Source organism: Thalassophryne amazonica, chromosome 9, assembly GCF_902500255.1.
Source record: "Thalassophryne amazonica chromosome 9, fThaAma1.1, whole genome shotgun sequence".
Classification (NCBI taxonomy): domain Eukaryota; kingdom Metazoa; phylum Chordata; class Actinopteri; order Batrachoidiformes; family Batrachoididae; genus Thalassophryne; species Thalassophryne amazonica.
In genome coordinates this window covers 10,968,942-10,979,831 of record NC_047111.1, presented here as the reverse complement: position 1 = coordinate 10,979,831, position 10,890 = coordinate 10,968,942, and the positions used below count along the sequence as shown (strand labels likewise).

The window sequence follows — 10,890 nt, the reverse complement described above, 5'->3', positions numbered from 1 at the left end:
GTCCTCTCAGTAAATGTTGGCTGTCCTCTCAGTAAACATAGGCTGTTCTCTCAGTAAACATAGGCTGTCCTCTCAGTAAACGTTGGCTGTCCTCTCAGTAAAAGTATGCTGCCCTCTCAGTAAAAGTATGCTGCCCTCTCAGTAAAAGTATGCTGCCCTCTCAGTAAAAGTATGCTGCCCTCTCAGTAAAAGTATGCTGCCCTCTCAGTAAATGTTGGCTGTTCTCTCAGTAAATGTTGGCTGTCCTCTCAGTAAATGTTGGCTGTCCTCTCAGTAAACATTGGCTGTCCTCTCAGTAAATGTTGGCTGTCCTCTCAGTAAATATTGGCTGTCCTCTCAGTAAACGTTGGCTGTCCTCTCAGTAAAAGTATGCTGCCCTCTCAGTAAAAGTATGCTGCCCTCTCAGTAAAAGTATGCTGCCCTCTCAGTAAATGTTGGCTGTCCTCTCAGTAAACGTTGGCTGTTCTCTCAGTAAAAGTATGCGGTCCTCTTGTAAAGTAAATATTTCCTCTTGATTGTACTCTCAATGATTGTACTCTGCACTCTCAATAATTCTTGTATGTCCTTTCAGTAAAATGTGCGACCCTGCTGTGACAGCATTCGAGCCAGAGGCGTTGGGGAACCTGGTTGAAGGCCTGGACTTCCACCGTTTCTACTTTGAAAACTGTGAGTTTCTATGTTTTGTTCTCTCGTGAATATGATAATTTATTCTTGTGATTAATAGAGTGCAGCGAGATGAATCAACGCTAAGGTTTATCAGTGTGACCTGCAGCAACTGGAAACCAAAGGCCATATTGTTATTGCTCTTACTGACCCTCTCCCTAAATTACTCAGTATTCATTGATAGCACTGATCCAGATAAAGTGGTCATGTGTCTGTGCACTTAGTGACAACCATAACTATTACATCATTATTTGGATCCAAGCACCTGTAAAAGGCCATGGACATGCCCACATTTCACCTGTCCAAGGACACGCCCACGTTTCACCTGTCCAAGGACACGCCCACATTTCACCTGTCCAAGGACACGCCCATGTTTCACCTGACCAAAGACACGTCCATGTTTCACCTGGCCAAGGACACGTCTACATTTCACCTGGCCAAGGAAACGTTTACGTTTCAACTGTCCAAGGACATGCCCACATTTCACCTGGCGAAGGATACATCCATGTTTCACCTGGCCAAGGGCACGTCCATGTTTCACCCGGTCAAGGACACATCCATGTTTCACCTGGCCAAAGACATGTCCACGTTTCACCTGGTCAAGGACATGTCCATGTTTCACCTGGTCAAGGACACGTCCACATTTCACCTGACTACAGTAGATAGTTCGTTTGAAACCTGCATATTTCTTTTCAAAATTCTTCACACATTATCTGTTGGGAGAGGATCAGGACTTCAGACAGGCCAGTCCAGTACCCATCCCCGCTTCCTTCTGCAGTCATGTCTTTGTCATGTGTGCAGAATGTGGTTTTGTATCATCTTGTTGAAAAATACATGGACGTCCCTGGAAAAGATGTCGTCTTGAAGGCAGCATGTGGTGCTCTCAGATCTCAGTGTACTTTTCTGCATTAATGCTGCATCACAGAGTGTAAATGACCTTTGACAAGGACACTGACACAACCCCAGACCTGGACAGAAACCGGGTTTTGGACTTGTTGCTGGTAACAGTTTGGATGGTCCTTTTTGCCTTTGGTCGAGAGCACACAGTATTCATTTCTTCTTCTAAAAAATAAAAGGGTCTGGAGTACTATTTGACAGCAGTACACATTCCCACTGTGATGGTCTAACCCAAATTCCTCCGAGCCAAGAGAAGTCGACTCCGCTTCTGGACAGGGTGAACATCAGGTGTCTTTTCTGCACAGTAAAGTTTTAAGTGCATTTGTGAATGTACCTGCATTGCCAAAGGTGTACCAAAGTAATCTCTTGCCTGTGTGATTATATCACCTATTGATGAATTAAGGTTCCTGATGCAGTGCTCTCTGAGGGATCAAAGTTCACAGGTGTTTAGTTCTGTTTACTCACTGATTACTTGAATCATTTCATGTTATTTTGCACTATTGAGGCAAAAAATATGTAAATTCCTTCAATCGTTGAGGGAGATTGTTTTTAAACATTTCGATAATTTTCTCATACATTTAGTGACCAAGTGGAGATCCTCTGTCCGTCCTTGGTCCTCAGAGACTCTGCCTTTACTGGATACTGGTTTTGTACCAGATCATGATTACAGTCACCTGTTTGAAATAGTTTTAGTTTTTATCCGGTAACTCGCCCTAAACCTTTCCTGATTTGTAAACTAACACTGGTACACAAACACTTAGAAGTTGTCTGCTTCAGAAACAAAATGTGCTATTTATTATGGATTTTGGCATGTTGAATTCAAATATGACATTAACTCCTTCTAAGCCTGTAGATCCCATCGATGGGGAAATTACACTTTTTATTTGTGAGATACTGACAAGCCAACATGAGGCGGGTGGTCGGGGGATAACAGCGGCTAATCAGCTCCTGTTTCCAAGATATACAAGGACATTTTGCGTCTACATAATTATATTAACAGTAGAGTTTTCATGAGAAATCATAATCACAGGTCTTTTTTTATGTTTCTCTGACTGTTTGTATAATATTTCACCTGTTCTCTTTTTTGTAACACTTTAAAAATCAGCAAAAGGGTTGTATATTAATCCTTAGTAGCACAGTAGTAGCATTTCTTAAAACTACAGACAATCAACAATTTCAAACAACATTTTTATTCTCCGTGGCCCAAAATTAGTCAAGTTTGACTCTCTTTATTTCAGAAGCATTTTGGCTGTAGACCAGTGAAATCTGAGTTAAAGGAGTGTTAATGAGGTGATCCGAGGTTTAGTCGTGAAGTGGAGGTGAGAAGAGTTTCTCAGTTTACGGGCGTGTCAGGTTGTTGGATCAGAACCTCCCACATGGTCTGTCTCGCCGTCTCCCTCAGTGTGGTCCAAGAACAGTAAACCGGTTCACACCACCATCCTGAATCCTCACATCCACCTGGTCGGGGATGAGGCGGCGTGCATCGCTTACATCAGAGTGACGCAGTACATCGATGCCAACGGGACGCCTCGCACCGCCCAGTCCGAGGAGACCAGGGTGTGGCACCGCCGGGACGGGAAGTGGCAGATTGTCCATTTCCACCGTTCAGGCTCCGCCTCTACTCTCAGCAAGTAAGAGCACGTTGACGTCTGTCCTGGAAGTGTTTTTAAATGTTTCCAAAGATGACAAGAGGCTGAGATCAGTCCTGTCTGTCTGTCTGTCTGTCTGCATGTGTGTGTTTCCACCTTTATGGCTTGTTCACACGGTGTGGCGTGATCTGATCTCGAGGCGGATGTGATTGGAGTATTTGGGATTCAACCCACTGACCCTTCATTTTATGGACAGTCCACCAGTCTGGAGCTCAGAAGAGCTGCCGTCATGATCCAGGAAAGTCTGGAGTCTGAATCCTCAGTCAGTACTTGATTGCTTTTGTGCCAAACCACCTCAGGTCTCTTTACTCACACAGCAGGTCCAGACCGGATCCAGTCCGACATTCCCCCAATAGCAGGTGCTGCTGTTTCATCGTCTCCGAGCTGAGCTTTAAGGTCTCAGAACCCTTCCGTGGGACCAGGCGGTGCAGTGGGAGGTTGAACACAGTCACATGAGGTCCTGAAAGAGGAAACAGGACTACAGGAAGGAGGAGCAGACTTAATGATGTGGTGTAGCTCCATGAAGCAAGAGGAGACGAGAACCTTCAGTCCACCCACCTGGAACCTGGTCCCACCTTGGCTGGGGAAGGAACATGTGATCGACCGGTCTTAGACTCTGATCTGCATCGTGTTCCAGAATCCAGAGTTCAGCTCTGGCAGCAGCGGACCTCAGGCTCAGGAGAGGACCTCGTCCTTCTTGAAGTTTACACAAGCTGATCACGTTTCTTCTTCAGTGCCAGCAAACATTGGTTTCCATGTTTCCACGTGTGTGTGTGACCATCTGTGATCCAGGTCCATCATCCAAACATCTTTCTTCTTCTGGGAGCGGGTGTCCAGGATTTTGCAGTGGTGCCATCTGGTGGCCATATCAAACCCATCTGTCTCCAGTCCCTGATCCATCATTTCCTGTCTTATTTCCTGAATGAGTATTTGTGTCTCTCATGGAGTTAGACAGAAAAACCAGAGCGCTGACTCATCATGCCATTACAGGGCGGGGCATTGTGCAGCTGGTAAGGGCCACCAGTTATTTTTCTGGCACTATTAGTTTGTTTATTTTTGCTGCCATCATTTCCTGTGACGGGTTCCCGTTAGTTTCACTTCCTGCCTCATTCCATGGTGGACGTGACACACGGAACTAAGAGTCAGCGCTCTAGTTTATCCATCTGGCTCTATGGGCCCACTTCACTTCCTTTCATCCCGCCCCCTTTTTTTCTAGCTAACTTCCAAAATGGGCAGCTCTCTGATGAAGCCACGTCACCATGGCAACTGATTGATTGACAGCAGGCCCAGCATCTGACCTAACATTCAGGATTTGTCTGAGAAACCGGAGGAGAAGAGAGCGGGTCCACGAAGCCTCTCTGCCACAACGACCAATCAGCTTCTTCTTCTCAGCTGGCTTGGACTTTGCTTCAGCCACGCCCCTTTGTGATTAGCCAACCAGCACAGGAAATACTGAAGATAAAACCTTGTCTCTCCATGAGGCCTCCTTCACACCTTCATTTTTTTAAATGACAGTTTTCTCAATTCTGAGGTCATAGTTGATGTTTAAAGTTCTTTTAGTTGTTTATTTTTAGCTCAAATAACAAAGAAATTTTCTCCAAATGTGATGACAAAAACAGGATAACTGCTAACCTAGCTTAGCACCAACACTGGAGTAGGTGAACATGCTAATCTAGCTTAGCACTAGTATAGATGAACATGCTAACCTATCTTAGCACCAAAGCTGGAGTAGGTGAACATGCTAACCTAGCTTAGCACCAACAGTGGAGTAGGTGAACATGCTAACCTAGCTTAGCACCAATGCTGGTGTAGGCGAACATGCTAACCTAGCTTAGCACCAAAGCTGGTGTAGGTGAACAGGCTAACCTAGCTTAGCACCAACGCTGGAGTTGGTGAACATGCTAACCTAGCTTGGTGAACATGTTAACCTATCTCACCATGCTAACCTAGCTTAGCATGGTGACTTTGTGGTTTGTGGCTGCAGGTGTGAACGAGGCATCTGTGGTTTTTGGTTGCAGGTTTCGGCCTCACAGGTTGCTTCTCTGAGTGTTTGTTTCTCTGAGTGTTTGTGTCAGACATCGAAGCTGCGGCTGGAAAATGATCCATTCTGGTTTGAAGAACATTTTTAGATTTTACAAGTTGAACTTTTGAGGATCTCATGTTTGAAGCCTCATTTGCTAAAACAAAGAGTTTTAAAATTAAATTATTGCCCACAAAAATATTTGTTCCATGTAAAATTCTTACATTTTTAGTTTTTTTTATGTGTGTGTTTTTTTTTTTTACTTTGTTATTGTAATAATTGAACTTGATTCCGTTAAATCTTTGCACCATAAGAATAATTAATTCTAATTTGGCTCTTTGAACCAAAGACATCGTTAGGTGCGTCCATTGTGATTGACATCTGTCAGTCATGTTGAATAATGTACAGCTGAGGATGGCTTACTGCTCTGCTTCCACAGGCTGGAAAGATCCAGAAGCTTCCGCTGCTCTCCCACTTGCGAGCTTCCGTGAAAAGCCACACCTCCTCTCATATTGGCCACGCCCATCCCCTGCAAAGTGTCCTAAGAAGGGCTCTAATGAGGAACCTTAAGGAGGTGCTAACATGAGTTTAGATTTTCAAACCACTGCAGAAGAAGAAAAAATGACAAACACATCAGTTGTAGTCACCAAAATGAATTTAAATTCCTTCAAACTCAACAAAATTCATCTGAAAAGTATCCAGACATTTTGTCAGATGTAAGAATTTGACAGAATTGAATTTGCTTAGCCCCACCCACATCAGCACTGCCAATTCGGTTGCAAAGCCGTGACGTAGCGTGTCACGTGATGAATCTCTTTCCAGACCCAAACAAACTCTACAGTGATGGCTGAGCTGGTCACTTTGTTTACGTTGACAAACTTCTTTTCTTGCGCACCACAACGGGTTAAAAAGGGCTTGAATTTGTTTGATTCTGGTCCGCTGATGTCTGCAAATGTTGCAAATAGTACAGTGCAACAATAAGGATGCCGGCTGCCATTAAATGCCACAGAAGAAGAGAAGGTGCGTTAGGTTTATGTCACAGAAGCGTGTTTTGAGGTCGGAGCGCATTTCTGCCTTCACAAAATGCCTCAAGAAACCACAGAAAATGCATAAAAATATGTACTTTACTCATAATTGTTGTCAGTCTGGCTAAATCGCCAGACTCTGACCCACTGATTAGGCAGTTAATCTCGTTTTCCACAGTGGAGCGTGCACGAGGGTGCGTCTGTTTAATAACACAGGGTCACGTGTTTCTGCATTCACAAAATGCCTCAAAAAGTGCATAAAAGTACTTACTTTTGTCATATTTGTTGTCATTCTGGGTAGAAAGTCGGAATAATCTCATTTCCTCAGTGAAGTGTTCGCAAGACAAAAACAAACGTGTTTTTTTCGTCATGGTAAGTGGTCAGAGCTGTTATCTCCGACCACCAGCTAGCTCTGGCACAATGTGAACTGAATAATGAAAAATGTATAGATTCTTAATGATACCCGTCCCACTTCAGTCACTTTTCTAAATTAAATACTTTTGCGAAGGTGACATTGACATTATCTGTTGGGTCCACTTAGCAGTAACATGTCTAATATAGTTGTGTTTACTTACTGACTCTAATTTACTCTACTTTTATCTTTGCCATTAGTCAGGAACCTATAGAAAGACAAATCCGGCAAAGTTTCAGGTCGATTGGTGCACATAGGCACAAAACAGTGTGGCATTCTTTCACTGTTTACACTATGCCGCCAGAAACAACGAGTGCAGAGAGAAAAACACATGTTTTCTTTGTTTGGGTCTGGAAGGAGATTTATCACGTGACGTGTTAGGTCAGACTTTGCAACCGAATTGTATGGAGTCCCAGAAGTGACAAAAATTACATCACACAGTTTAGAGAGGTAATTGATTTCAACCACAATTGTGCAAAAAAATGAGTGTTTTGGAGAAGTCGTTACAGCCCACAGTTATTGGGGAACCAGCATGCTGTCCTCTTAGTAGGACTGTCCTGGCTGTTTCTCCCCCAGCGGGAATGCCCTGGCTGTTTCCCCCCAGCAGGAACGCCCTGGCTGTTTCCCCCCAGCAGGAACATCCTGGCTGTTTCTCCCCAGCAGGACCGTCCTGGCTATTTCCTTCCAGCAGGAACGCCCTGGCTGTTTCCTCCCAGCAGTAATGTCCTGGCTGTTTCCCCCCAACAGGAACGTCCTGGCTGTTTCTCCCCAGCAGGACCGTCCTGGCTATTTCCTTCCAGCAGGAATGTCCTGGCTATTTCCTTCCAGCAGGAACGCCCTGGCTGTTTCCTCCCAGCAGTAATGTCCTGGCTGTTTCCCCCCAGCAGGAACATCCTGGCTGTTTCCCCCCAGCAGGAACATCCTGGCTGTTTCCCCCCAGCAGGAACGTCCTGGCTGTTTCCCCGCAGCAGGAACATCCTGGCTGTTTCCTCCCAGCAGGACCGTCCTGGCTGTTTCTCCCCAGCAGGAACGCCCTGGCTGTTTCCTTCAGCAGGACTGTCCTGGTCGTTTCTCCTCATTTGGACTGTCCTGGCTGTTTCATCCCAGCAGGAACGTCCTGGTTGTTTCCTTCCAGCAGGAACTTCCTGGCTGTTTCCTTCCAGCAGTAATGTCCTGGCTGTTTCCCCCAGCAGGAACGTCCTGGTTGTTTCCCCCCAGTAGGAACATCCTGGCTGTTTCTCCCCAGCAGGACCGACCTGGCTGTTTCCTCCCAGCAGGAACGTCCTGGCTGTTTCTCCCCAGCAGGACTGTCCTGTGTCATTCCTCCCAGCAGGAAAGTCCTGGATATTTCCTTCCAGCAGGAACATCCTGGCTGTTTCTGGGTGTTGTTGGAGTGGCTGTTGGACTGAGTTCAGTGTGCATGATGCAAAGCCCCAGATTCTTCCACCATTGTTCCCCAGATTCTTTGGGGGGCAATGGAGCTGGACTACCATTGTGTAGACTTGGGTTTGTTTCCTGCTCACGCTATCTACAGTGTCTCAGTCCACCCAGCTGTAAATGGGTACAAGCCTTGGCTGGACATGTAACCTATGACCAACTGGGCTGGAGCTTCACACTCCAGGATCCTGGGATAGAGTCCAGCAGATCTCAGGGACTGTGATGGTTCATTCATATACTTAAAAAAAAAAACAAAAAAAAAAAACAAGTGTCACACCAACAGACGGACGGACAGGAGGATTACCAACACACACACACACACACACACACACATTTTGTCCTCTCTGGGACTCCATACTACAGCAGCATCTCTCGGTCCGTCGACGCTCTGAAACGTATCTTCTAAAATTCTTTTGAATCATATCAGATTAAAAAATGTGACCTAAAACAGATCGCAGCTTTCCAATGGTTTTCCGATTCCTCTGGATGCAGTTTTCTCAATCCTGTACAGATTCTGTTGGGTTTTTTTCCTGCATGCTGGACTGGACTTTGTGTTTTGTGTTTCTGACCTTTGTGGTTCTGCAGTACAGTGACTGCTGGCCACGCCCTCACAAAGCGCTGCCATTCTTCTGACTAAGCTATTCTGCGGCCTTTGACCTGCTTTGTCATCCCTGAGGCTTGAACCAGCATTTTGTCGTCAGGTGGGTGTAGAACTTTGTACAGTTCTTCTTTTTAATCACGTTTGCTGTTAGTTGACTTGTTGTAGATCCGGTTCCTGTACTCCGACGGTTCTTTATATTTGTACAATATTATTGCGTGTGACTCTTATAATCGCTGCATCTCTGAATGTCTTTGCCTCAACGCTGCCGCTGTTTGGCGTCTCAGCCCTGAAATCACAGCTAAACTTTGCTGTCAAGTAATGATGTCATAACTTGATGAAAAATGCCTTAAAACAATGAAAAACAACACTTTAAAAGCAACACTTAAAAAGACACTTTAAAAACAAAACTTAAAAAAAACACTTTAAAAACGACACTTCAAAAACAGCACTTTAAAATAATACTTTAAGAATGACACTTTAAAAACAAAACTTTAAAAACTGACACTTTGAAAACGACACTTTAAATCAATGCTTGAAAAAAACACTTTAAACACGGCACTTTGAAAACGACACTTTAAAAACAACACTTAAAAATGACACTTTAAAAACGACAATTTAAAAATAACACTAACACTGACTAGATTTGGTCTCTTACTTTGAAAAATGTTTTTGACAAACTATTTATCTACATTTCATGAACCTGATAATCAGTTGTTTCTAATATTACATTTATAAGAATCAGTTATTCATAATAATGTATACACTACTATTTATAATATAATTTATTGATAATATTTTCACTATTATTTATAATATTATAGGCTTGTAAAACTGTATTATTCTTTTAATACTGCAGTTTGCGCTCTTTTTTTAAATTTAACTTGGACTTTTTTTTTCTCCCATAGAACTTGACTTTTGTGTTCAGAGTAAATTTTTTGTCTCTGCTTTGGATCTTTATCTTTGAAGTTTGATTGAGTTTTGAATTTTTGCCACTGATTCGTGACTCGGGCCGAGACGCTAATCGGTGCCTGCAGCGTGAAAGGCTCTTTTTTACAGTCCATTTAATGAAGCCTCACCTTTGACCTTTGAAGACACTTGAACGTATCGTTTGTGGTAGAAACGATGTGCTGCGTTCACATCGCTGAAATAGTCCAGATGTCTCTTTTTTAAATTATTAGCACTTTTAGCACTATTTACACGTTATGCTTGAAATGGAAAAAATAACATGTAATGTAATAGTTTGTTTCGTTTTGTTTTTTGGAGGGAGGGGGTCATCGTCTCCAAAGCAGTGACCTCCGACCTCTGATTGAGCTGGGACATATGTAAATAACGAGGTGAAACTTTGTCTGATTGGAGAACGTGGGACATCTCTATTGTCAGCACGCTGTGACGGGAAACAGGAAGTGTCACTTTGTGTCTTTTTCTTTAAACGTGGCTAACGTTGCTGTTTTGTGTCAAGTTGATGTTAGCATCAGCTGTCAGCTAACCTACAAAACACTGTTAGCAATGCTAACAAAGACAAAAGTGTTTACATGTTTCAGGACTCATGGATGTTATTATGCCACAGTACCATTCTTGGTCCATAGATGGCTCTATAACACATACATCAGGAACCAAATCAGTGGATTGAGTTCACATTTGTGTCTTTGTTATCATGTGATATAATTCACTTAGCCCGCCCATCCCCGACTCTTTCCGTTTGTGTCTTTATCACGTGATATAATTCACCTAGCCCCACCCACCCCATCTTTACATTTGACTTTATCACATAATATGTCACTTTGCTCCGGCCACCCCGACTCTTTACATTTGTCTCTTTATCATGTGATATAATTCACTTAGCTCCTCCCACCCCCAAGTCTTTATATTTGACTTTGTCACATAATATGTCACTTTGCTCCGCCCACCACGACTCTTTACATTTGTGTCTTTATCACGTGATATAATTCACTTAACCCTGCTTGAGTCTTTATGTTTGTCTTTGTTGTCATGTGTTATAATTCACTTAGCCCCACCCCCTGAGTCTTTACATTTGAGTCTTTATCACGTGATATATTTTTACTGTGCCCCGCCCACCCAAGTCTTTGCATGTGTTTTTATCATAAACTCATTTCTCTTTTTATTTATTTGTTTTTGTTTTCTTGATTTTGTTATAAGGAGCAGAGAATACAAGATTTATCTTCTTT

The 10,890-nt window shown here is 43.5% G+C and overlaps 1 protein-coding gene and 1 long non-coding RNA gene across 2 annotated transcripts; one reads left to right on the top strand and one right to left on the bottom strand.

Annotated features, from left to right (window-relative positions):
* The first annotated feature begins 526 nt into the window (after positions 1–526).
* On the top strand, positions 527–4,651 carry camk2a (calcium/calmodulin-dependent protein kinase II alpha). The gene is made up of 3 exons (XM_034177563.1): positions 527–666; positions 2,963–3,191; positions 4,426–4,651. The coding sequence occupies exons 1-3, from the start codon at positions 576–578 to the stop codon at positions 4,427–4,429; spliced, it is 324 nt and encodes a 107-aa protein (XP_034033454.1). The 5' UTR covers positions 527–575; the 3' UTR covers positions 4,430–4,651.
* Positions 4,652–10,342: 5,691 nt separating this feature from the next.
* Positions 10,343–10,654, bottom strand: LOC117516732. The gene is made up of 2 exons (XR_004562537.1): positions 10,485–10,654; positions 10,343–10,432 (listed from the first exon to the last, which is right to left on the bottom strand). It is a non-coding gene; the product is annotated as an uncharacterized LOC117516732 (long non-coding RNA).
* Between the last annotated feature and the right edge of the window lie 236 nt (positions 10,655–10,890).